Source organism: Neovison vison, chromosome 7 (genome assembly GCF_020171115.1).
Source record: "Neovison vison isolate M4711 chromosome 7, ASM_NN_V1, whole genome shotgun sequence".
Taxonomy (NCBI): domain Eukaryota; kingdom Metazoa; phylum Chordata; class Mammalia; order Carnivora; family Mustelidae; genus Neogale; species Neogale vison.
Window position 1 is genome coordinate 51,708,383 of NC_058097.1, and position 27,256 is coordinate 51,735,638.

General features: G+C 52.4%; 2 protein-coding genes across 2 annotated transcripts in view; both read right to left on the reverse strand.

Moving 5' to 3' along the window:
- Positions 1-1,645: 1,645 nt before the first annotated feature.
- On the reverse strand, positions 1,646-7,849 carry GRWD1 (glutamate rich WD repeat containing 1). Its single transcript, XM_044256981.1, has 7 exons — positions 7,624-7,849; positions 7,307-7,424; positions 7,048-7,210; positions 4,691-4,904; positions 4,410-4,552; positions 4,043-4,240; positions 1,646-2,677 (listed from the first exon to the last, which is right to left on the reverse strand). The coding sequence occupies exons 1-7, from the start codon at positions 7,808-7,810 to the stop codon at positions 2,357-2,359; spliced, it is 1,344 nt and encodes a 447-aa protein (XP_044112916.1). The 5' UTR covers positions 7,811-7,849; the 3' UTR covers positions 1,646-2,356.
- A 2,075-nt stretch (positions 7,850-9,924) lies between these two features.
- GRIN2D (glutamate ionotropic receptor NMDA type subunit 2D) overlaps positions 9,925-27,256 on the reverse strand; it is a 33,107-nt gene continuing 15,775 nt past the window's right edge. The window contains exons 10-12 of the mRNA XM_044256982.1: positions 11,886-12,073; positions 11,435-11,667; positions 9,925-11,256 (exon numbers count right to left, since the gene is read on the reverse strand). Coding sequence (XP_044112917.1) covers positions 9,925-11,256; positions 11,435-11,667; positions 11,886-12,073 — 1,753 coding nt within the window. The remainder of the gene's footprint in view (positions 11,257-11,434; positions 11,668-11,885; positions 12,074-27,256) is intronic.

Genomic DNA, 27,256 nt, shown 5'->3' on the forward strand with positions numbered 1-27,256 from the left:
GGGCCATGTCTCATCCCACATGGCCCAGCTCACAGAGGGTGGATGGGACAGAGGTTCAAGCCTGCCCTCTCCTCCCCCCACACTGCCCCGTGAAGGCAGGACAGGAGGGGAAAGGATCCAGAGCCTCAAGTCCTCCCCCATCCTCCCCCTGACCTGCCAGAGCAGCTTAATGTTTCCATATAAAGGAGACATGGGGCTTAAGGTGTGTCAACTTGGTGTCAAAGTCACTGTCTAATCTGAGGCCAAGAAGCTCCGCCCCAATGCCCCAACCCCCCCCCCCCAAAAAAGGAGTACTTTCACACTTCGGGAGACCCCAGGTGTTGCCCTCCCCCCACTTTTCCCCCACCCACCAAGAGGGTCTGAGTAGCAGGTTGGAGGGCAGAGACTGCCAGAGTGGGGGCTGGGATGTGAGGAACCAGAAGCTCAGAAGGGACAGGAAAGGTGCTGAGAGGGAGCCTAGAAAGAGGGAAAAACCCTCCACAGGGTATGGGTCATAGAGGGAGGGGGACAGAAGCTCAGAGGGAGGGGGACAGAGACTGGGTGGTGGTGGGGTGTAGAGAGACCTGGGGAGGTATCAGAGACCTAGAGAGAGAGAGAACGGAGCCACAGCAGGAGGGGACAGAGACGTGGCGGGAGAGGGCAGGAGAGACAGGCAGACTAGGAGCAATTGGGAAGGGAAGATGATGTGTCAGGAAATGGGAAGCCGGAGGGCTGGAGCTGTGGACAGAGATGGGCGCGAGAGGCTCGCGATGACAGGCATGAGGGGGCAGAAGCCAGATGGAGACGGGGTCAGAGCTGGTCACCCAACCAGGGGAAGAGGTTGTTCTGGGTCTGGAATTGGTCACCGAGGGTGAGGCAGGACCTTCCTGGGGGAATAGTGAGGAAAGGGATGTAGGGCAGAGGGGTCCAGGCAAGGAAGGTGCAAGGAGGAACGTGGACTGGGGGGTGGGGGGGGTGGGATGGTTTCAGCCCAGGACCCTCCCACTCCCCGGCCAGGGTCCCTGTATGGAGACACATACCTGGTGGGGCAGCCCACCCCCATGCCCTTCTCTAGGGCTGTGGGGAGGCCTCTGTGGGTGCCAAGGGGCGGCGATGTGTCCTGGGGCCTTGTGCTGGGCGCCCGACCTCTGTGTCCACAGGCGGATCAGAGGCCCGGCCGAGGGAGGGGGGCAGGGGGTGGGGCCAGCTCAGAGCCGCAGAGGGGGAGCCCGGGAGGACGGCCAGGCAGGGCGGCTGGGCCGTAGCCCAAGCAGGCTGGAGAGGAGATGCGGTGGCAGACACAGAAGGGGGCGGGGGCAGGGAGACACGACATGGGGACACAGATGAGGGAACAAAGAGAAAGGGGACAGCAGTGGAATGACAGAGAAATGGGGGGACTCCCTGGTTCCGAAATGAAGTCTTCGAAAGTTGGGGGACACAGGTGAGCGACCCTTCCAGAGACCCAGACTGAGTTCCACATGGAATAAAATCTACGGCAGGTGGATGTCAACAGCACCCCATGGGGCCAAGGGACCACATGATGCGGGGCTTCCAGGGGCCTCTCCAGACACACAGGCCTCTGGACATCTGGGGGCCCACTTCCCGCTGCCTCCTCCCGTCTCTGCACAGGGAAGCAGCCCGCCAGTGAGTCCCACACACGTCAGGCCTCGTTCCAGTCCTTTACTGCCTCAGGAGCCCCCTGGCCTTCCTCCTCGCATGGAGCCCATCTTGCATGGCGGACAGAGGGGAGGAAGACACCCTGCCCCCTGACAGCCCCCACTAGGAAATCCGGGCCAAACCCTGTGTGGCAGGAAGACAAAGGGCAAAACCAGATTCTGCCGGAGGAGCCCAGCTCACCACTTTGGCCCACCCATGGCGAAGTGCTCGAGTTCCCTGCGGGAAGACCAGTGGCGACAACTGGGTCCTGGGACGGAGAGGTCAAAGGATCAAGCCAGGGGCCAGAGCTCACAAAATATACACGATGACAGTGGCCCCCACCAGGCCCACCTGGGAAACAGGCCAGCAGGTCCTTGCACAGGTGGTGGGGAGAAGGGGAGGGCAGTCTGGGCCAAACCAAGTCTTCCCGCATGAGGGCCCCCGGCATCAAACGGGGCCCTATGGTCAGAAGGCTCCCTGGATGGAACCACGCAGTTCTACAGTCATGGGTTAAACCAGAATCTTTGGCAAGAGGGGTGGTGGGACGAAATGAAGTCCTTTCAAAGAACAAGACGTCACACAGAATCCATCATGGCAGCCAACGGCCCGCTTGACGTCCTTAGATTGGAGGAGGGTAGGTCGGCAGACCTGCCCCTGCCCGCGGACCCAGCTCCGGCCTTGGCGGCCGAGTGAAGGGCCTGGGGCCGCCGCAGCAGGCGCATCATACACTGATGGTGCGGAAGACGGTGAAGCCCGACAGTGCCGTGCTGACGAGGAGCCCGGGACACTGCGGGTGCCAGTGCAACTCCTTCAGGTCCGTCTCACCCTGGTGCACGAACAGCAGCTGCTGCGGGAGGCCTGCCAGCCCGGGGTCAGTGCTCTCCACCTCGCCTGCCTCGGGGTCACGCTCCACAGCCAGGTCCCACTGCGTGATCTGGTTGTCCGCACCTGAGGCCGCGAAAACCCCACTATCCTGGGGGTGCCACTCGACTGAGGTCACGGGGGCCACGTGCTGCTTGAAGGTGGCCACCGGGGAGCCAGACTACGGGAAGAAGGGAGTGCGGGGCTCTGAGCACCTCAGCCCAGGGTGAGCCCTGGCCGAGCCCTCACCACTCCCAGGCTGTCGGGTTCCCCTAGGGCACAACCTCTGGGACCCACACAAGCCCAGGTTCTCCGAAAGGGACAGAAGGCCAAGTGCAACGGGTGATACGGGGCCTAATGTCCTAGGGGGCTGCTGAGAACCGTGGTTTCACCTGCAAAGAAGCCCTTTTCAGCTCCAGGTCACAAAATCCCCACCACTGGTCTTCTGAAACTGAGGGTGTGCCTCAGTTTCCCTTCCTATAAAAGGGGGCAGTTCTCAGGGCCCCAGGTGGCTCATCCAGTTGAGCGCCAACTCTTGCTTGCAGCTCAGGTCATGATCTCAGGGTCCTAGATCAAGCCCCACATGGGGCTCTGCAACATTCTCTCCCTCTTTCTCCCTCTGCCCTGACCCCCGCTCATGCGTGCACATTCTCTCTCTAAATAAATAAATCTTAAGAAAGGAGGGGTGGTGGTGATTCTCAAACCTGCAGATTCTATGAAGGCCTTAAAGAGGGCAGAAGCACAGCTCCCAGGCTCCAGGGGCAGCCGAGGAAAAGAAAAACAGCACTTTTACTAAAGCGAAGGTGCTGCTGGGTGCCGGAGTCTCTCTGGATTGGACACGTGGTTCCCAAGTAAGTACCAGTGGCCAATCAAATTGGCCGTGGAAACTGCCCCGACACCTGCCTTGGGGGCTGGAACCCGTTTCTAGAAGCTTCCTTAGAGCTGATGCTGTGGAACTCACCATACCGGAGGGGAGAAAAGATTATGTCGTGGGGGTCCCAGGAAGGGTACAGAGCTGTACTTAGTGGGGGCATCGGCCAGGGGGGCGCCAGAGTTGTAATTCCTCCTGCCCAGAGCCGCCACCGACTCCGGGAGGTCAACTCTTGGCCCGGTGGTGATGTCTCCTCTGCTCCTGTCCTTCCTGCATCCGTTTCCTCTCCTATGATGAACTACGCGGGTTCCGAGTCTCAGCTGACTGTACAGAGCTCGTTAAAAAAAAGGCTACAGCTCAGAGGCGCCTGAAGCCTCAAGCTGCAAAGCCAGCTGCCCGGCTCGCGAGCGGGGGCATGGAGTTGGGGACCATGGCTGCTGCTCGGCCTGTGGTCTCCTGTCCCCTCTCTGGCTGGCGGAATGAGCAACCCTACACCAATCACAGCATTCCTCCCGCTAAGCCTGCTTCCGCATCTGCACCCCAACAGGGCCAGACCACCCCCAACAGGCCTTCCCAGCTCTGGAAGACAAGAACCCAAGGGAAACCGGCAAATCCTAGCAGCTGCTGGGAGTAGGCCCCCCCTCCAGCGGGGGAAATGTCTGGCTGGGAAAGTACCTTGAACTGCCGCAGGTCCCAGACCTTGAGGGCACCGTCATCCCCGCCACTGAGCAGGAAGGGTTCCCGGCGGCTCCAGCTGATGACGTTGACATCCCCGTCGTGGGCAGCAGCGGCAGTAAGCATGCAGGCCTTGCTTGGGGCGGCCCGGATGTCCCAGATGCGAATGGAGGCATCAGCTGAGCACGAGGCAAACACCTGGGCGAGGCAGCGTCTGTGTGACCCGGGGTACCTGCCACCCAACCCTGGAGACCAGGGACGAGTGGTGGGCTACCCTCTTTTCCTAGTGTCCCCCTCACTGGGATGTAGCCCAGTCCCCGTCCCGGCCCCAAGACCCAGGAGTCGGGACCCCTCAGGCCTCTCTCACTGTGTCCTCAGTTGGGGACCACTGCAGGTCTTCCACAGAGCGTGTGTGGCCCACAAACGGCCGCTGGTCCACGTGCCAGGAGCCGCCGTCCGTTGGCGTCCACAGGTGGATGTTCTTCTGACAGTCACCGGTCAGCAGGCGCCCTAGAATCAGGACTCAGGAAACTGCCGGGGCCCAGGTGGCCCCGGCTGGCTCTTCTCCCCGCACCCTCAGCCCCCACCCTTCCTATGGACCCTGCTCCCTCATCCTCCGGGGACCGAGTAGGCACCCCAGTGACTTACCAGACACACGAGGGGACCAGTCAAGTGCAAAGCCCTCGCCCATGTGGCCAGAGAAGGCGAAGATGGGCTTCACACGGGCCTGCTCGTCCCGGAGGAAGGTCGCCAAGGCCTGGGGGTCATCCACCACCTGCAGGAGCCGCCGCAGTGCATACACCTCCACCTGGCCCTTCTCCGACCATATCCCAGCCACCGGCTCCTCCCCCAGCCATGACACCTGCAGGGGAAGAGAGAAGGGAGAGGAAGGGGAGAGTGACAGGAGGCTCAGGGTGGTGACCACAGTTCCCAGCACCCCCTGAGAACCAGAACTGCAGTTCCTTTGAACTCCCACTACTTCAGGGGTGGGCCTCTGGCTCCCAGAAGCCTTTGCGGGGATGGAATTAGCTGGCAGGACCAGCATGGTACCTGGGACAACTTCCCACATTGTGTAGGGGCGGTGATAGGAGACGGAAAATGCCTAGAGCCCCAGGAACAGAGGCCGTAACTCCACCAACCCTTGGAAAAGGGTTAAGACCACCAGTCTCCATAACCCTCTAAATACTGGTGGGTCACAGGCCTCTGTCTTTGGGTGTCTCTGCCCTGTAACATCTGCTCACTAGGAGATTCCACGCGGCCTCAAGGTTTCCAGTAACCCCTCCTACCACACCAACTGTTCAAACATGACCGAAGCCAAGCTCCTAGTCACCACTGGCAACCTCCTCCTCCCTGGGGCTCCCTGCCTCGGGCCCCAAACTATTAGACTCACTGACTTATCTTTTCCTCCCCACACCCACGCCATGCTACTGGCTACATTCAAAATGCACCACTTTCAACCCCTCAGAACCTCTAATGTCACCACTCCTGCTGCCGTGTCTTCCTTTCACTTGAATTATGGCTTCCCCATAGGACTGTCCTCCCTTGCCTTCCTCCATCTGTTCTCCATACAGTGATCAGAGGAAATCTCTTAAAAACACAAGTCAGATCCTGGGGCGCGTGGGTGGCTTAGTCGGAGTGTCTGACTCTTGATTTCGGCTCAGGTCATGCTTTCAGGGTGTCGGGATCAAGCCCTGTGTAGGGTTTCATGCTGTTCATGGAGCCTGCTTAAGACTCCCTCTTTCGGGGCGCCTGGGTGGCTCAGTGGGTTAAGCCGCTGCCTCCGGCTCAGGTCATGATCTCAGGGTCCTGGGATAGAGTCCCGCATCGGGCTCTCTGCTCAGCAGGGAGCCTGCTTCCCTCTCTCTCTGCCTACTTGTGATTTCTGTCAAATAAATAAATAAAATCTTTAAAAAAAAAAAAAAAGACTCCCTCTTTCCCTCTCTCCCTCTCTCCAAAACAAACAACAACAAAAACCCATAAGTCAGATCCCATTTGTCCTCTGCTCTAAACCCTCCAATGGATCAAACTTTCTCCCCAAGTAAAACCCAAGTCCATCAGCCTGTAAGCCCTATACAACCCACCCACTCCCATCCCCCATATGCTGTCACTCTCCCCTTCGTCCATGTGCTTTAGTGAATGCACTGGTCTCCCTGCCTTCCCTTGAACTTCCAAACATGTCATGTTTGTCCCAGGGCCTTTACACTTATGTTTCCTCTGCCTATAAACGCTTTCCTGACAGAGATCTTTGGCTCATTCCCTTACTTCCTGTGGGTCTCCGTTCACATGGCACCCTACCATAAATACTTCCCTGACGACACTATTTAAAAGAGCAAATCCACTCCAGGAACATCCTACTTCCCTTCCCTTACTTTTCCCCACAATACCTGGCACCTCTGGATGCATTTACTCAGCTTCTACTTGTTCCCTTCCCTGCTAACTTAAGTTTCAGAATACCAGAGACCTTTTGCTCTCTGTTAAATCTCCCGGGCACAGAACGTTGCCTGAAACACGATAAACCTTGAATGGGAACACACAGGAAGAGCTGTGGGCCACACACTGCCGCAAGTGCTGTTCAAACATCATCTAGTTTCATTCACACGTCAGCTGCTCCGAAGGGGCTATAACTCAGCAGCACCAAAATGACCCCACAGCGCAGGCCAGTTCCTGAACAATAACAGTAAAACACACATTTCTATACTACAACCAAATGCTGTCTCTAGACACTTCAAATAACCATATGTTATTCCATTTCAGCCTCCCGTCAGCTCATCAGGCAAGTTTTGCAATTTTCATCATTTTACTGAAGAGGAAACGTAGTAAAAAAAACAGCGCCCTACGGCTCCTAATACACAGTGACAATGACAAAGATACCTAAGAGAGACACAAACTAATATATACAAACTGTGTGCCACGTGCTATTCTAAAAGCCAGAAGGCATGGGCAAGAGGGTTAGGGGTGGAGGGGGTTTAAGAGAACGTAGAGAAGGCGCCAGGGACTGTACATACCCGGACCCGGTTGATGCCACCATAGTGGGGCACCATAGCCAGCTCCAGCTGAGGTTTCCGTTCTTCTTCATCCTCTTCATCTTCCTCCTCCTCCTCCTCATCGCTGCCCTCTGACGGTGGGGGCTTTGTCCCATGCAGATTATGCATCCGAAGCACCATCAGTCTGGGGAAAAGTGTGGGTTGAGTGAGGCACTGGATGCCCGGATCCTTAGGAGGGAGGGGGACCTGGGGGCTGGATAAACCCTCAGGTCTCACTCACCTATTGTTCTGGGCACTCTCCGCCTGGGTCCCAGCACACAGGTAAAGTGTAAGAGGGAGCTCTGTCCGGTTGTCTCCCAGGTGATCGCGGACTATGTCGAAGCTAAGGCAGGGGGCTCCTGTGGATAGAAGGAGTTGGAAAATTAGGATGGGACAGAGATCTCAACCCCCTCGTGTGTGATGTTTTCACCCATCTTACAACCCAGCCTTCTCTCTGAGTGCCTCGTAAGTTAAACACTCAGTACCAGCCTCGCTCAGAACTCGGGATTCCGGTCCCCTCCTAACTCAGGAACCAGAAGTCCTGGTGCTCAGTCCTACCAGTCTGCGCTCGGTGGTACAGCACATAGGCCTCCTCGTCCATGACCAGCTCCTCTCCTTCTCGCAGCGGCGGTCCGCGACCCGGCAGGTACACCTGGGCCGGGCCTTCAGTCCCTGCGTCGCTGGACTCGGCCTCCATGGGTTCCCCGGTTTCGCATGCGCGCCGCCTACCCTTGCGCGCCGCCATCTTCGAACCCTCTCACCACGGGCGCGAGGTAAGGACGTCACTTCCGGGTTGCGTTTCCCTCCTTGGGAGTTCCGCCCTGCTGCACGGTTGCCTTGGAAACCCCCCAGCTCACCAATTTGAGAGGGCGGTGGGGACCGGATGAAGGAGAGCTAAGGTAACGGCGTCCCAAGCCTAGCGACCGAGGCCTGCGGTTACAGAGAAACTACACCCTTCGCGTGACTTTGCGGCGCTATTCGGCAGAGCAGCGGCAAGGCCTCCTGGGAGTTGTAGTTCTGTAGGAGGCCAGTTTTCTCCTACTGGAGGAGTTCCGAGCTCCGACTCCATCTTCCACCTTTGACTCATTGCTTCCTTTCCGTTACATTATTCATGTATGCAAATAAGAGTTCTTACTGGCAAGTGGACTGGTTTTTTGCTCCCTGAGGACCCGTAAAGCCCGTTTCCTTACCCCTCCTTGAGATGACGGCTTTAATTCACTTCAAAATGCTTTAGCGTAGACAGGATAATATGTGTAAGTTAGTCTGTTGAGTCTACCCTTCTGGGGCAGTCAGTAGCCTAACCAGGCGTTCACATTGCAGCTATGGTCAGCGATAATCAGAAAGTCAGCCCTCTGGAGATCACTACTACGTGTGCTTTGGCTCTCCTTATCGCTCATCAGCACCGGAGGTTTGGCTAATTGGCATAATGAAATGCTAAAATAGATTCTCATTGGTGAGATTGAGGGCATTCAAGGTGGATGGATTGGCTAGGACATACTAGACTCTCCCCTCGCTTACATGAACAGGATGTGAAGACTCTAGCAAGCCGCGTTGCTTGCAGCCATAGGAATGGGACGCTAGACTTAATCCTGAAATGTTTTGATCCTGGATCTTTGTTGAGTTCGCTGTTCCTTCTCTCTAGGTCTCTGTCCTCCCTCACCCCTTCTCATTCCTTCTCTTCTTAGGATCTTTTCTCACAGCTTCCTCTGGGTCTTTGTCTCCCACCTCCCTCCAGGTTCATGTTCTCAATATAATTTTCCTTCTGCCCTCTCTTCCTCTGTGGGACTTTTCTCAGTTTCTGTTTCCTCCAGAGAAGTTTGAGGGTGGCTGAGACAAACACGGAGCTCAGACTTGGGACTGAGGAGGCATAAAAACATGATTTATTCCAAACACTGCAATGTGTAACAGGAGAGTGGGCGGGGAGGTTGGTGGTGGGTGTGGATTCCCAGACTGACCCCTCCACAACCCAGCTCCAGACCCGGCTGGAGATCTAGGAAGAGGAGGCTTTTGGTGGTGGGGGGGAGGGGTCTGCAGGGTCATCATGGGAGGGTCACAAATAAGGGCTAGATTTGGTGAGGCTGTGGATGGTGGCACATGGGGGTGGGAGTGAGGTGCGACAGGGTGGGAAGTTTGGGCCCCACGTTGGCTGGGATCAACGCTAGGGCAAGGGGAGGTGAGGCTTCCGTTGGGAGTGTCCTAGGTCAAAATAAGGAAAAGCAACCGGGGAGGAGGAGGGTGTGTCAGGGTTTGACGTCAAGGGTCACAGTCTGGTCGGGGTACAGTCTGGGATTCGGGTCACAGTTTGGGGTCGGGGGTCACAGTCTGGGGTCGGATGACCATTTTAGGGGTCGGAAGTCACAGTCTGGGGTCAGGGGTTTCTGTGTGGCGGGGCCAAGGTCTGGGGTCACAGTTTGGCGAACGCATCTCACAGTTTTGAGTCCCAATGGATGAAAGGTTAAAAACGGGCTTCCCCGGAGGCGTGGCTGGGGCCGGGGAGCTGCACAGTGATGAGGGGGCCACGGCCCCGGGCGTGGGGGTGGGACGCGGGCGTGGCGTGACCCCCCCACCTCCCGCCCCATCTGGTGACGTTAAAAAGCCCTTGTCGGGTTTAAAAAAAAAAACAAAACTCCAGTGGGCTCCGAGACCCCCACCTTTCAGGATGGGTGAGATTTGGGGGGACCAAATCCTTTTCGGCTTGTGGTGCCCCCAAAGGGAGGGGGCGCAGGACGCTGCTCCAGGCGGGGTCCGGCCAGGTCCGTTTTTTTCCTTCCCAACCCACGCGGGTCCTTTTCATTGCGCTTGCCCCCTCGGGCCGTGGCCTGCGCTGACCGAGGGGGCGCTAGAGCCCCCGGGGCCGCGTCATACCTCGGACTCGAGGCTGGAGAAGTGCGCCGAGCCCCTGCGGGTACCCAGGTCCCCGCCCCGGTGTCTCCGGTGGGGCGCGGCGGGCAGCGGCGGCCCCCAGTGCGCAGCGTGCGGGCACCGGCGCGCGTGGCGGGAGGGCCCGGTGAGCCTGCGCGCGGGGGCGGCGCGGGGGCACGAGCTGAGGTCCTCCAGCGAGCGCGAGGTGGGCGCCGGCGGCGGGAGGTCCCAGCCCCCCGCGGCGCGCCGGTGCCTGTGGTGGTGCGGAGCGGCGGCGGCGGGCGCGCGGTGCGAGGCCCGCGGGCGGTGAGGGTGCGGCCGCGGACAGCCGCAGCGGGCTCGGCGCCGGGGCGGGGGTCCCGCGGCCCAGGGCGGGGGCGGCGGCGCCCACCAGCCGCCGTCCAGGCCGTCGTGCGAGCAGCTGAGATGGCGCGGCGGCGGCAGCAGCTCCAGGCTGGCGCAGTGGCGGCAGTGCCAGGCGGCGGGGCCGCTGCGTGGGGGCAGGTAGTCCCAGCTGCCCGCGCGCCAGCCCCCGAGCTTGTCAACCGACCAGTAGCGGCCGGGCGGCGGCCCGAGGCGCTCGGCGTACGGGTAGGGGAAGTCGGCGAACCACCAGGGCTCCAAGCCGCCCAGCGACGCGCCGCCCAGGCTCTCCGAGTCCTCCGAGTCAGACGGCGACGGCTCGAGGTCCAGGTAGGGGCAGGGGGGCGGCGCGGCGCGGCACGGGGGCGGCGCGGCCTGGGCTCCGCCGGCCGCGGCCCCCGCGCCCCCTGCGCCGCCGGCGCCGGGCCCCAGCAGGGGCTGGCTCTCAGGGTCGGAGCGCGGCCAGCGCGCGGGCGCCGGCGGGCTCTCGTCCTCATAGGCCAGCCGGCAGAGCGGCGGCCCGACGGCGGCGGCGGCGGCGGCCGGGGGCGCGGGCGGCGACGGGAAGCCGGGGAAGGGGCCGGCTGGGGGTTCGGCCGGCTCCTTGTCGCGCACGATGGCGAAGTAGGAGGGCGGCGGCTTCTGCGGGGGCTGCGCGGCCGGCGGGGACAGCGGGCGCCCGGCCGAGCCCCGGGGTGCCGCGCGCGCCTCGCCCACGCCCAGGCCCTGTGGCTCGATGGGGCCGTAGTAGCGGTGGAAGCCGTCGGCCAGGCCCGGGGCCCCCGGGGGCCCTGCACCTTTGGTGCGACGCCAGCGGTCCACCGCCGCACGCTCGCGGGGCACGAAAGGTGCGGGGCCAGGTGCGGGCCGCGCCGGCGGGTACGCGGGACTGGGCAGCGGCTGCGGCGGCGGCGGGGGCTTGGCCGGCGGCGGGGCAGCCTCCGCGCTGCAACAGCTGTACATCCCCTGCGGGGGGCGGTGAGAAAGGCAGGGTCAGCGCGGGATGCCCAGCACCCCCTACCGCCCCTGCCTTCCCTCCGCTCCTCCCACCTCTCCCGCACCTGGCCCCAGGACTCTTGCACTTGTAGGCATGCCCACCTGCCTCCCGCCAGCTCCGCCCTTTTGCCTCCTCTGACCCCCCTACCCTAGAGAAGGCCAGCAGGAAGTCCATGCGGTGGGTGGGCCCCAGGCAATGCCGCAGGCGCCAGTACACCAGGTGCTCCCAGGCGAAGACCAGCAGCGAGAGGCCCATGGCCACCAGGAGCATGTAGAAGACACCCGCCATGTTGTCGATGTCTAGCTTACTGCTCATCACCTCGATTTTGTCATTGTGGCAGATCCCGGAGAGCCACAGCCGCTCCAGCATCTCGATCTCATCTGGAAAAATGGCATGGTGGGGGAGGAAGGCGGGAAAGTGCTGTCATAGGTCACCTTCCATGGGCACATCAGAGGATCCTCTTATAGGAGTCTAGGCACCCAGCCCCCTCTTCCCTCAGACCCTGGTGCCCTGATCCTCATCCCCTCCTTCGCCCAGGACCCAGGACTCTGGTCCCCCATGCCCCACCCCCAAGGCATCCCAGCCCGCTGCCACACACCATCCCCCAGGAACTGCAGCAGTGCCAGATCGATGGGCCGCTTCCAGCGGGAGCCCTTGTGCAGGGCGATGCCGTAGCCGGTTGTGGCAAAGACCTTGCCTGAGCCGATGGTGACGAGCTTGCAGCCTTCGTCCTTGCGGGCCATGTAGTTGAGCACTGCTGCATCATAGATGAAGGCGTCCAGCTTCCTGGGGGTGGGGGTGGGGGGTGCATAAAAGGCAGGGTCAGTCCCACCCAGACACTCTCATGGCCTAGCCCAGAACCCTCCCTCACCCCTAACCTCCAGCTGCTCCAAATCCTGATGGGTGGTGAGCTCTTGAGCAAGTCACTGTCTCTCTTGGTGCCTTGGTTCAATCTGTAAAGTGCGGATAATGGTAACACTTCCCTTCTGGTCCTTGCAGAGGTAAGAGGGTGCTTGGTGCCAAGCAAGTGCTGGAGACATGTTAGCTGTGACTGATCCGTTCTTCATGGAACGCCCCCCACCCCCCGCAAGCTGCAGAAGAGTCTGCAAATGCTTCTGTTTTACAGGGGAGGACTGGGGCTCGGAAAGGGGACTCGTACACAGAGCAATAATGCTAACGATCACTTATATTGTGCGAGATACCGTTCTAGCTACCATAATAACTCATTCAATCCTCTCAATGTTCCTGGGAGGTGGAAACTTGTTATCTCCATCATTCAGATGGGAAATGCAGGCCCAGACATGCGTCTTACTTTGCTTGGGTTTTCCAACTAGGCCCTCATTTCTCAACCTTGATGGGAAGCCGAAGCCAAGCAGCGAGATGGAAGGAGCGCTCACAGATGGATACACCGTGCGTGTTACTTCCTTCACACGTGCTTCTGTGATTATCTGATTAATGTCAGCCTCTCCCATTAGACCGTGAGCTCCCTTCGAGCAGGATCGGCTGGGACATACTCCCGGCTGGACCCAGCCCGGTTCCTGGCACAAACAGGGTACTTGTAAACACTTGTGGGATACGTGAATGAGTGAATAAATCAATCCACGGTGGGGAACCCTGGGTAACTATTCTAGGAGACAAGATCTTACAGGAAGATGACCAGGGTGTATCCATGAGGGAAAAAAAAAAGGAGTCCCAGAATCCCACATAGAGCATAACCCCACATTAATTTTTTTTTAAATGGTGCAGTGGGGTGTAGTTTTGGTCGTCTCAACTGCAGACACTAGGCCAGTTCTTGGAGGAAGGGACCTGTCCTGCCCAGCATTGTCCAAGAGAATGTTGCATAATGACAGGCATGGCCCTTTCGCGCTGTCCAACATGGTGGGTGCCAGCCCCATGGCAAGGTGACCAGTAAGCCCAAGGGACAGAACTTGATTTTTTTTTTTTTTAAGATTTTATTTATTTGTTTGACAGAGAAAGAGAGACAGCGAGAGAGGGAACACAAGCAGGGGGAGTGGGAGAGGGAGAAGCAGGCTTCCCACTGAGCAGTGAGCCCAATCCCAGGCTCGATCCCAGGACCCCAGATCATGACCTGAGCTGAAGGCAGAGGCTTGATGACTGAGCCACCCAGGTGCCCCCAAAGGACAGAACTTTAAATTTTACTTAATTTGAATTAATTTAAATAGTCCTAGACAGCGCAGGTCTGGGGAAAACAAGAGAGATCAGGGTATGTGGCTGGATGCTGGGTCATGGGGAAGGCAAAGGAGTTTTGGAGCCATTTGCCTATCTGCAGACATAAATGCCTCTGGGACTCCAAATCCTCAGTAAAGCCCTGTCCACACTAGCACACACGATCCCATAAATGCCTTGTTGTACTTAAACAGCATGACTGGTTGCAGAGAAAGGAAGGAAAAGGACAGAATTAGTCCACGGACCCTGAATGGGGAGACAGTCAGAGATTTCCCCACAATGAACTGACTCTGGCCGAAGCAAAAAATTGGGAATGGGGCAAAGAATTTGAGGTTCTGGAGAAGGAGCAGAAACTTGGGGAGGCCAGTCACTATCCCACAGTTGGGGAATGGTTCAAATTAATTTTATATGGCTCCTAACAGGGAAATCCCAGCTCACATCTGGAAATAAATAAATAAACAAATATTGGAAGAAGAGGGATGGAGGTACTGAGGACTAGGATGAAATGGAAGGAGGGTGTCCAGAGGTCCTTGAGGGGCATTAGTGGGGAGAGACCTGGGGACATGACAGAGGGGGCCAGAAATCAAGGCTTCCAGTGGCGGGGAGGTTTGAGGGATTTTCAGGAAGAGGGGATGCTTTGCTCAGCCCTTATGCAATAGAATAACTACCTCCCTTCCCTTACCCCCTACCCCCTACCCCCTACCCCCTATCCCCTACTCCCTGCGTTGTCACTAAACCTCTCTTGAGACTCAGCCACATTCCACAGCCTTGTTTAGACTCAGGTTCGGGATCTTAACCTTTGAGTCAGCTTCCGGTCCCTCCTCAGCTCACTACCCTCCCTTGGCTCCCAGTATCGCTCAGTAACTGGAGTTACCTCGCATTGCAAGGCCTCACAGCACCAAGCACCCCTGGATCCCTCCTACCCCTCTGCCCTCATCTCTCACCCATGCCTTCCTTGCTCCCCCTGCTCCAACCACCCTGGCCTTCATGCGCAGTTCCTGGATGGCTCTAGCACCCTCCTGCCTTAGGGCCTTTGCACTGGCTGTTCCCTCTGCTGAAACATTCTTCTTCAGAGAGCTGCCTGGCTCTGTCCCTCACTTCCTTCAAGAGTTTGCTTAAAAGACACTTTCCTGGGGCACCTGGGTGGCTCAAAGGGTTAAAGCCTCTGCCTTCAGCTTAGGTCATGATCCCAGGGTCCTGGGATCGAGTCCCGCATCAGGCTCTCTCCTTGGCGGGAAGCCTGCTTCCTCCTTTCTCTCTCTGCCTACTTGTGATCTCTCTCTGTCGAATAAATAAATAAAATATTTTAGAAAAAAGTTTATTGTCCATCTCCTCCCACTGGAATTTAAATTCCATGAGGGAACAGGTCTTATCTGTTGGGTTCGCTGATGTTTCCACAGGGTCTAGCACAGGACCTGACATACAACAGGTGTTTCATAAAGTACAGCCCAATGAATGAATTCAGGCTGGCTCAAGATGGGCATTCTGGGGGCCAGGCATGGAACTGGGAGGCAAGAGTTAATATGGACAAGATGCCAAGGGTTTTTTCTCCATGGAAAAAAGCAAGATGAGAATAGTGTGTGCTTTTAATAAGGAATGCATGAAGAGATATGTAGGCACACATAGTTTAGGTGATCGGAGAGAAATTAAAAAAAAAAAATAATGCTTACTTTATGGAAAGGGGACTTGAAGTTTCCTTTTTTGCCCTTCCTGTGTGAGTGAGAAATTGAACATCTCTCACCAAATGGGCTTCCAAAACTGGCTGGGAGGAGAAGCCATGTTTCTGTATTTCTTTTTAAGAGATATATTTCTTTTCTTTTCCTGTGACCTTGCTTGCCCCATGTAGTAGGGTAAGACCACATATGGTATGTGAGCCACCAAACCCATGTGTGACTGCCAATTCTGTCCTACCCCTCTGTAAGGATGGCATTTCCTAGTGCTGTCCATAGTGGTGACCACTAGCCACACAGAGCTAAGTGAACTGGAATTTTTAATTAAAATTTAAAAATTTAAAAAAAATTTTAAAATTCAGTTCCATCGTCACACCAACCACACGTCAAACAATCAGGAACTGCTGGCTACCACATTGGACTGCCCAGATCTGGAACAGTTCTGTCATTGCAGAGAGGGCTGTTGGAGACTGATACTCTAGGAACCTATGTGTGTCTGTCTCCCAGACTGGAAAGGAAGGTCCAAGAGAGCAATGACTTCAACTTGTTCACTACTCTACCCTCAGTGCCTAGCCCAGTGCCTGGTGCATAAAGATCTTAATACTTACTAGATGAATGTCTTTTTTTTTTTTTTTAAGTTTATTTATTTAAGTAATCTACACCTAACATGGGACTCAAACTCACGATCAAGAGTCATGTTCTTCCAACTGAGCCAGCCAGGCACCCCTGAATGAATGTCTTTTAACTTTTATATTATTGAGCGTTATTTTGTCAAGGAGATCATGATTCAGTATTTGTTTTCCTTGGTCCTCTATTAAAAACATTACATATAATGAATGATACATGTACACACACGTACATATGAAATATATATATATATATGACTAAGATAAAAGACAAGAAAATACTGACATTGGGAATTTCACAACAAAAATGGTTGTGACAGATCACCTCCTGTGACGTTCAGTAAACAGTTTTGCTCATGTAATCACAGCCCCACCATTTCTAGAATTTTGGACTTCCACTCCCAGATATGGACAGACTACCAAGGATTCCTAGACATCAGTAAAGTCTCAATAAAAAAGACAGAAACAAAACCAACAAATGGGAGGGAGAGGGGACTTGGAGGAAACAGATTATGCAGAGAGGAAAAAGTGCCAAAAACCCAACAACTACCAATATCATCAGAGAAACAAGACAAGATATTCAACTTAGAACAGCATATCATAAAACATAGGGTACTATCAAATAATACTATAAAATTTATAAAACACTGTAAAAATTCAGAGATTATTGGGGTGCCTGGGTGGCTCAGTGGGTTAAAGCCTCTGCCTTCAGCTCAGGTCATGATCCCAGGGTCCTGGGATCAAGCCCTGCATCAGGCTCTCTGCGCAGCCGGGAGCCTGCTTCCCCTCTCTATCTGCCTGCCTCTCTGCCTACTTGTGGTCTCTGTCTGTCAAATAAATAAATAAAATCTTAAAAAAAAAATTCATAGATTATAAAGTGAGTTCTTAGCAAGGTGCCTGGCTGGTTCGGTTGGAAGAACTTGTGACTCTTGATCTCAGGGTTGTGAGTTAGAGTCCCATGTTGTGTGTAAAGATTACTAAAAAAAATAAATAAACTTAAAAAAAAGAGTTCTTAGAAATTGAAAATATACTAGCAAAAATGAAAAGCTTAATAAAAGAGTGGAAGGTAAGGTTAAGAAAAACTCTCAGGAAGTAGGGCAGAAAGATAAAGAGATGGAAAAATAAGAGAGGATAAAAGGAAGAATTCAGGAAGCGAATTAATAAGAATTAATAAGAGTTCCAGAAAGAAAGGATAAGAGTTCCAGAGAGAGGGGTGCCTGGGTGGCTCAGTGGGTTGAGCCTTTGGCTCAGGTCATGATCCCAGGATCCTGGGATCGAGCCCTGCATGGCGGGGGGTGGGGGCGGTGGGGGGTGTGGGGGTGGGGGTGTGGGGGTGTGTGTGTCTCTGCTCAGCAGGGAGCCTGCTTCCCCCTCATCTCTCTGACTACTTGTGATCTCTTTCTGTAAATAAATAAATAAAATCTTAAAAAAAAAAAAAAAGAGTTCCAGAGAGAAATGAAGGGAAGGGAGAATCATAATTGAAAAAAAAATCAAGGAAGTTTCCCAGAATGAATGCCATGAGAATACAATCGAAAGATCCATTAATGAAAATAAATGAAGATGTTGCTGAGAAATGTCAGCTTACTGAGGACAAGGAAAAGAAAAGCAGGTGACACGCAGGCTTATGGATCAGAATGACTTTGGGATTTTAACAGTAATACTGGAAATTACAAGACAATGGAATGATGCCTTCAGAATTCTAAAGAAAATGATCTCCAGCCCAGAATTTTATACCTATCCAGGAGGCCTATCAAGGCCAAAGTTGTTTTCAGATACACGGTGTCTCTAAAATTTTACCCGCCCCACACCCATGTGCTTTTTGTCAGGAGGCTCAGAAGAACAAGGGAGAAAAACCCAGGAAGAGTGAGAATTAGAATATGACAAGAACCAAACCAGGGGGCAGGTGAAGGGATCTAGATGGTAGCTATGTGGCAGACGGGGCAGGCCAGAGGCCATGAGAGAAACTTCTTCCCTATGAAATTAGTGGAGTATGTGATGCGAGTGAATATGTGAAGAACAGGTTCGTATAGTTAACAGAGAATTTTGAATTAACAAAGAAAACTCAGCCACTAAGCAACTTAAAAAAAAAAAAGACAATTATTAACTCCAGGAAAAACAAAGAATTGTGTGGGAGAGGAAAGTAATCATGGTTTACTACTTGTGGCAGCTGTGGGAGCATTTACACAGTCATAACATGTAAACACTGCATATTCATCTAGCCAGAATCACAGTGTGGGAGGCTGGAGTAATTTAAATAAGAGTATGAGTATGTGTCTCCCATAGTAAGCAGTGAATGGAAAATACCTAAAATTGAAAAATCAAGAGGTAGCCACACAGACATGGTATTTAGAGACAGGGGCGCAAACAGCAAGATGATACAATAAATAAGGTAAAAGCAGATTCCTCTGGGGTGGGAAAATTGGGGGGTGGGTAGGCAGATGGAAGACTGTTGGTTTTCGTTTAAAAAAAAAAAATCTTGTATTTGACTTTCCAAACTATGTGGATGTATAACTCAGATAAAAATAGAACTAAAAGTTAGCGGGAAAAATGTAAAAAGGAATACTGGGAAGAAAAAGAATTCGGCAGAAGCAGAAATCAGAGCAAGAGGTAACAGTGAGAAGCACAAGGTATCCTTTGTGAATCCAAGAGGCTGCTGGGAAGGGGTACAAAGAGGATAATTCTGGAATTTTCACGGCCCACCTGAGGCAATATAGTGTAGTGGTTGAGGGGCTGGGCTCAGAATCTGATGACCAGGGTTCGAATCACAGTTCTGCTGCTCGGTACCTGTGGGATCTGGCTGTGCCTCAATTTCCTCATCTGTAAAATGGGAATGATAATATTCACCTCTAAGGTCTTATGGTCTCCCAACAGTTGTAAAATTGAGGTCCTACCTCAGTTGGAGAAAGGGTCTTTACAGAGGAAATCAAGTTAAGGTAATTAGAGTGGCCCCTAATCTAGTAAGACAGGTATCCTTTCAAAAAGGGGTAATTTGGACAAAGAGACACATAAATGGAAGACAATGGAGAAGAGACCCATCCACAAGCCAAGGGAAGTTCTTTCCCTTGCCCTGAGAAGGAACCCAGAGGACTTCTAGCCTCCAGAACCATGAGGCAACAAATTTACAATAGCCCCAGAAAACTAATAATGAACTAATTAAATGAGTTAGAGCAGAACTGGATATATAATAAACACTCTAGTAAATTGAAAAGAGAGAGGAACGATCTGAGCCTTGGCAGGGATACTGGACAAGGGGAACTTTGCACTGTAGGCGTGTAAGTTGGCACGACAACTTTGGAGGATGTCTGGCAGGATCTTTTGAAGCCTCTCTCTCCCTGTGATCCTGCCATTCTGCCCAGGGGGGATTTACCCAAGAAAAATGAATGGCACACATCCCCCAAAGACTTGTACAAGAATGTTCACAGTAGAGCATTCATAATGGCCAAACACTGGAAACAATCCAGATGTGCACCAGCAGTAGAATGGACGAATTGTGGTGTATTCAGAGAGTGGTGTACTCAGTGGGATATAGGAATGAACGAGCCTGGTAGAGTGTGGGGGCAAAACCAAGCCGGACTGGTGGGACAGAGGGGAATCGGAAATGGTCCATACCCTAATCTGGTCATATAAAACAGCCATGTGTTATGTAGACAGTCAATGAGCTTCACACTTAAGATTTGCAGGTTCTCTCTCAACAACAAAAAATGACACAGATGAAGCCTCAAGTCCATTTTTAGCTATTAAGGGCAGGAGTTGTGGCTGACCTTTGGATGAAAAAAACACACACACACACACAAACGCATATCCATCCTTCTCTCAAGTCAGGGGCAGGAGAGATTTGGATTCATTCTTTGAGATGGGGCTGCTCTCGAAAACTCAGGAACTAAGTGGATCGGGGACATGGGGTTCCCCCGAGTGTCTGAATTTTTGCTCTCTGAAGGTGAGAAAATTGACCGAGAAAGTGACGCGTAGCTCTAGAACTACAAGAAGACGGTTCCTCAGCTTCCCAAGGAAGAGCTTGTCCCGGTCTGGGAGTAGGGGTGGATGGGCAGAGCCTGGGGAAGCTGCCCCGCTTTGTGGAACAAAGGGAGAAGATCTGGAATTCCCAGGGGCCTTCCTGGAGGGAGGGGCTGAGGCCCAACCGGAAGAAGAGGGAAGGGGGTAGAGATGAGTCAGCTGGCTGGCTGGGGAGGATTCTCTGGGGGTGAGCACGGAAGTGAAAAAGTCCCAGGGGACCGGGGCTGTTCCTAATGTTCATTAGGAAAATTGACATTTACATGATGTAGACGGGGCGGCCCAATAGCGTAGCTACACGCCTTTGTGGCTGTTCCGCGCTCTTGAACGCAGCGAGTCTGAACTCAGATGTGTTGGGTGTAAAATGCACGGCCGACTTCCTGTGGGGCAGGGAAGGGAAGGGAAGCCGAGGGGGGGGTGGCGGCGGATTATGTAAAAGGTCCCAACCATTTTTATGCTGTCTTATTTTGGATACAATAGTATTTTGGATACAATGGGTTAAGTCACATGCATTACTAAGATTAATTTCACCCATTTCTTGTTACATCTTTTAATGTGGCCACTAAAAAAACTTTACAGCTACACTGCATTCCAGAGGACAGCAGCTTCCCAGGCTCAATCCCAAACCCAGCACTGGACACTCAGGTCTGAGGCCAGTGGAGGCTTTTATGGGGATTAAGGGAAGGGGTGGGCTTTGATTTTGAGGCTGGGAAGACCCACTCGGGGCCAGTGAGATGCTCCAGAAAGCAAATTAGATCTGGCAAAGAGGAGCTTGAAGCCAGAGCAAGTCTGAGAAGCACAGGAAATTTGCAGCTTCTTTGGAGGGGAGTTTGGAGCCAATGTTAGAGCAATCCTTGGGGGGGTGGGGAGGTGGGGAGCCCCTATATGACCTCTGGGGCTGGGGCAAGCAAAAAAGATCAGGAAGGGGAAGAAGTCCAAGTACAAGAAGAGGAAGGAGGGGGAGGAGAGGAAGAGGAAGAGGATGCGAAGAAGGAAATGAAGGGAAAAGAAGGAAGGGAAGAAATAGGAACAAGAAAGCTAAGAAGAGGCTCTGGTTGGCTCAGTCTGAAGAACCCAGGATTCTTGATCTCCGGGTTGTGAGTTCGAGTCCCACATAGTATGTAAAGATTACAAATAAATAAATAAATGAACTTAAAAAAATGAAAAGGTAAAAAGACAAGAGTTCTGGGTTGACACTTCCCACAATGTCAGTCACTAGTCAGGTGTGGCCCATGAGCCCTTGGAATGTGGCAAGTCCAAACTGAGATGTGCTGTGAGTAGGACATACTTCAAATTATAAAAATAAATAAATAGGGGCACCTAGGTGGCTCAGTGGGTTAAAGCCTCTGCTTAGGCTCAGGTCATGGTCTCAGGGTCCTGGGATTGAGCCCCACATCCGGCTCTCTGCTCAGCAGGGAGCCTGCTTCCCTTTCTCTTTCTGCTTACTTGTGATCTCCATCAAATGAATAAATAAAATTTTTTAAAAAAATGAAATAAAAAAATAAATCATTAATTTTTATATCACATATTGTAGTTATATACTGGAGATATCGGGGTAAACACAGTATTTCGCTAAAATTAGTATCGCCTGTTTCTTTTGAGTGTGGCCAAGAGAAAATTTTAAATTAGAGTGGCTCCCCAGCTCTGCTCTAGGGAAAAAAAAAAGCTGGAGGAAACTCCTGGAATCATGAACAGTGGATAAGGAGGGGAAGCGAGGAGATCTTCTCTTTTTACCTCATTATTATTTTTTTTAAATATTTTATTTATTTGAGAGAGGGATAGCACTGAGGGAGAGTGAGAGGGAGAAACGGACTCCCGGCTAAGCAGAGATTTTTCCCCCTCCAGATGGGACTCAATCTCAGGACGCTGAGACCATGATCTGAGCCCAAGGCAGGCGCTTAACTGACTGAGCCACTCCCAGGCGCCCCTTTGCCTTATTATTTTTAACACCAAGAAAGTGTCATGCTATGCAAGTAAAACCGCTAAAGAGAGGTTATAAGACATTTGAGGGAAGGGAAATTTTGTTCCAGGGCTTGGGAATGTGAAGCGAAGGGTGCCAGGCACAGAGAAAGGGGGTAGAAAGATGGGGTAGGCCCGGGGAGGGGTACAAAGGGGTCCACCAGGCTTCGCAGCTGAAGGAAATGCAGGAAGCCAGTGGAGGAAAGGTGTTCTGGAGAGCATCCCAAAACTGCTTGCTCGCAAGTGCCGGAAGGTTCATCTTTGAGAACCCTAGCGGAGTAGAGGTGTGGCAAGCCAGAACTCATGTGACCAGGCCCCGCCCTGACTGCCCCTGATTGGCCCCAGAATAGACACCTGACTCCCAGCTGGACCCGCTGCAGTGCCACTAGCCAGGATGTGAAATTGAACTGAGGCATGCCAGGGCTCACAGGGGACCCTGGAGCTGAAAGGCTGCGTGGAAGCTGGGGGCCAAGGTTACGTGCGGACAGACTAAGACAGGAACCAGTGGAAGAGACAGAGAAGCAAGGGAGGAACCTTGGTTCCTGATGTTTTATTTCCCAGAGCTCCTTTGTAACCAGCTGGGATTGTTGATGCCATATTATGAAGGCGAAAATTAAGGCTCAGAAGCTCAACAGATTGGCCTAGGGCCCACAGCAAGTAAGGGGTACTTCCCCTTCCAACCCTGGACCATCTGGTTTAACCATCAGTGCTGTCTGCTATTCAACATAGTACTAGAAGTCCTAGGCTCAGCAATCAGACGACAAAAAGAAATAAAAGGCATCCGAATCGGCAAAGAAGAAGTCAAACTCTCACTCTTTGAAGATGATATGATACTTTATGTGGAAACCCCAAAAGACTCCACTCCAAAACGACTAGAACTCATATAGGAATTCAGTAAAGTGTCAGGATATAAAATCAATCCACAGAAATCAGTTGCATTTCTATACACCAACAGCAAGACAGAAGAAAGGGAAATTAAGGAGTTGATCCCATTTACAACTGCACCCCAAACCATAAGATACCTACGAACAAACCTAACCAAAGAGGCAAAGAATCTGTACTCAGAAAACTACAAAGTATTCATGAAAGAAATTGAGGAAGACACAAAGAAATGGAAAAATGTTCCACACTCATGGATTGGAAGAATAAATATTGAGAAATAGTGTCTATGCTACCTAAAGCAATCTACACATTTATGCAATCCCTATCAAAATACCATCAATTTTTTTCAAAAAATTGGAACAAATAATCCTAAAATTTATATGGAACCAGAAGAGACCCTGAATAGCCAGAGGAATGTTGAAAAAGAAAGCCAAAGTTGGCGGCATCACAATTCCAGACTTCAAGCTCTATTACAAAGCTGTAATCATCAAGACAGTATGGTACTGGCACAAAAACAGACACATAGATCAATGAAACAGAATAGAGAGCCCAGAAATAGACCCTCAACTCTATGGTCAACTAATCTTCAACAAAGCAGGAAAGAATGTCGAATGGAAAAAAGTCTCTTCAACAAATGGTGTTGGGAAAATTGGACAGCCACATGCAGAAGAATGAAACTGGACCATTTCCTTACACCACACACAAAAATAGACTCAAAATGGATGAAAGACATCAATGGAAGACAGGAATCCATCAAAATCCTTGAGGAGAACACAGGCAACAACCTCTTTGACCTCAGCCATAGCAACTTCTTCCTAGAAACATCACCACAGGCAAGGGAAGCAAGGGCAAAAATTAACTAGTGGGACTTCATCAAGATCAAAAGCTTTTGCACAGCAAAGGAAACAGTCAACAAAACCAAAAGAAAACCAACAGAATGGAAGAAGATATTTGCAAATGACATATCAGATAAAGGGCTAGTGTCCAAAATCTATAAAGAACTTAGCAAACTCAACACCCAAAGAACAAATAATCCAATCAAGAAATGGGCAGAGGACATGAACAGACACGTCTGCAAAGAAGACATCCAGATGGCCAACAGACACATGAAAAAGTGCTCCACATCACTTGGCATCAGGGAAATACAAATCAAAACCACAGTGAGATACCACCTCACACTGGTCAGAATGGTTAAAATTAACAAGTCAGGAAATGACAGATGTTGGCAAGGATGCGGAGAAAGGGGAACCGAACCCTCCTACCCTGTTGGTGGGAAGGCAAGCTGGGGCAGCCACTCTGGAAAACAGTATGGAGGGTCCTCAAAAAGTTGAAAGTAGAGCTACCCTATGACCCAGCAATCGCACTACTGGGTATTTGCCCTAAAGATACAAATGTAGGGATCCAAAGGGCCACCTGCACCCAAATGTTTATAGCAGCAATGTCCACAGTAGCCAACCTATGGAAAGACCCCAGATGTCCATCAACAGATGAATGGATAAAAAAGATGTGGTATATATACACAATGGAATACTACGCAGCCATCAAAAGAAACGAAATCTTGCCATTTGCAATGACGTGGATGGAACTAGAGGATATTATGCTGAGTGAAATAAGTCAATCAGAGAAAGACAGTTATTATATAATCTCTCAGGGGGAATTTGAGAGGCAGGAGGGTGGCTGTGGCGGGTAGGGAAGGAAAAAATGAAACAAGATGGGATCGGGAGGGAGACAAATCATAAGAGACTCTTCTTAATATCACAAAACAAACTAAGGGTTGCCAGGGGTGTGGGAGGGTAGCAATAGGGTAGTTGGGTGATGGACACTGGGGAAGGTATGTGCTATGGTGAGTCCTGTGAAGTGTGTAAGCCTGATGATTCACAGACCTGTAACCCTGAGGCATATAATACATTATATGTTAATAAAAATAATTTTTAAAAAATCAGTGCTGTTAAACACCCCCAGAATACTGCTTGGGGGACACCAGCACCCCAACATTATATGGGACGATCTGGATGGGTGGGCTCTAGAGAAAAAATGAAAGGATGGATGGATGGATGGATGGAATGCACAATTTAAAAAACAGTTTTTCCTGTTCTGTGTCCTAGCTCCTCTGCCTGGGATTCTCCAAACTTAGTACCCATCTCAGACCTCCCTCAAGGGACTGCTATTCTAGACCCTGTGCTTCTGAGCATCCCCACTCCACCCCCCTTTTCCAGAGGAATCCTGGGGCCAAGGAGTTGTACCCACCCAGAATCTACATCTCTGTTGGGTATTTATGGTTTGGGAACTTGAAGTAGGTAGAATGATGGTCTCCCAAAGATATCCACACCCTGAGGCGCCTGGGTGGCTCAGCTGGTTAAGCGTCTGCCTTTCGCTCAGGTCATGATGTCCTGGGATCGAGCCCCATGTCAGGCTCCCTGCTCAGTGGAGAGTCTGCTTCTCCCTCTCCCTTTCCCTCTCCCCCCACTCATGCTTGCACACACTCTCTTTCTCTCTCTTTCAGATAAATAAATTTGAAAATATTAAAAAAACAGGTATCCACACCCTGATACTTGGAACTTGTAATTTTACACTGGAAAAGAGACTCTGCAGATGTGAATAAATGAAGGCTCTTGGGATGGGGAGATTAGCCTGGGTTATGCAGGTGGACTCAATGTCGTCACAAGGTCCTTTCAAGAGGAAGGGCAGAAGGTCAGTCAGAGTAGAAGCTGTGACAATGCTAGAAGAGTTTCAAGGACCCAGGGCCAGGAGCCAAGGAATGCATTTGGCCTTGAGAAGCTGCGAGAGACGAGCAGACAGATTCAGGTGGGAGGACAAGCAGTCAGGTGCTCTCCTGGAAGGCAGAATCCCGAACTTGAACTTGTTTAGCCTTTCTGTTGGTTAAGGTCTATTTGTCGAGGCAGGAGGACCCAACCTCATGAATGGTCGGCTAGCACGATCGATAAAAGTTTCAATAGTCTGACATGAGGTATGCGAGCCTCCGTGTGTACTCTTCTGCAAACGTTAGCCATCGGGCTGCCCAAAGTCTTGGTTGAAAAAGAAAAGCTTGTTACCCCAAATGCCTCCAGTTCATGGTGCTTCGAGGGGGAGGGTAGAGGAGAAAAGGGCAGTTTTCTGCTAGGGGTAGAGTGGGGCAGAAAGAAAGGACACGTGACTAATGAGAAGGGGCTCAGTGTCCGAAATGAGGCTCGTGGGGAAAGAAGACACAGAGAGGACACAGGGAGAGACGGAGACGAGAGCTCTTGTGACCCCCCAGAAGTCCAGAGAGAGGAAGTAGAGCCCTGGAGAAGGAAAAGAGGCAAGAGGCAGGCTGTCTGGCGGCACAGTTACACATTCCACAAGGCCGGGACTCTGGCGGATGGCTTGGCTGGCACAATCTCCATTTGCAACCTCTACGTCTGCCACTGTCTACCACAGAGCCTGGGAGGCCAACACACCCAATTTCCCAGCTTCCTCTGAAACTGGGAGTGACCCTCTGGCACACGCTCTGAAACAGCCACAAGTTCCTCAGAAAGGCATACTTGCCCCAATAAAAAGGCAAGGCTTGCCAGGAGAAAATCCACTCTCTCCCTCTTTCTCCTCCTTGCCTGCAACCAAGATAGGCTCCACGGCGGGGCAGCAGCCATCTTGTGACCATGAGGCAAGCACAATGAGCTAGAAGGTCTAGGCACCAAGGTTAGCAGAACAAATACATGGGAAGAGTTTGGGTCGTTGATAGTATCTTTGAGCTATCATGCCAGCCTCGGACTTCTTACTGAGAGAGAAAAAGAAACCTCTCTCTGTTTAAGCAGTCCGAAGGATCTGGGTGACCTACCTCTTTTATTGACTATTGGTATCCGGTGCAGGAACTGTGCCTGGCACAGAGCTGGTATTTCCACAAAGCCTAGATTTCTTTCCTGCTACTGGTTCTGCATCGTGATGCTTACCCCCTGCATTGCGATGCTTACCCAATCATCTTCCTTACACCCGGTCAGCTGAGTTTCTTTTCTTGCAGCTCAACAATCCCAATCAAGACAGAGGGGTAAAAAGGAGGAGCTGCTTGAGGGGTGAGCTACGTGGGGAAGGTGATCCAAAGGACCACACTGATGTCTGTCCATCCACTCTCCACCTTGCACTGGGGCGGGACAGGGGGGTGGGGAGTGGCATTTGCGAATGGAAATCAGATCACACCCTTCCCTACTTAAAATCTCCCTGCCTCATGGCTTCTTGCTGCCCTTCAAAGAAAATGCAACCCTGATTTCAGCTTCAGGGCTCACCCGTGTACCCTACTCTCATCTCCCCTCTAACGTCCCCTCCCGGCCCCTCAGCCACATTGACCTTCTTGCTGTTCCTCCAGTAAACCCTCGTGCCATCGGCACACCCTGTTTCCTCCGCCCACAAGGCTCTGCCTCCGTGAGTCCACGAGGCTAGCCCTCACCTCCCTCAGGGCTCTGCTCCAGTCACCTCCTCCGAGAGGCCCGCCCTGAACACCTTGGTGAATATATCCCAGTTTAGTCACACCCTAGCTCATGATCACTTTCTGGATTATCCTGATTCTTCTGTTTGTACATTTCTTATTCATGTCCCACCCCTGGGCCCTAAGCTCCCTTGAATGGAGGGAACCTGCCTGGCATAGATGAGGGGCCAAGAAAATA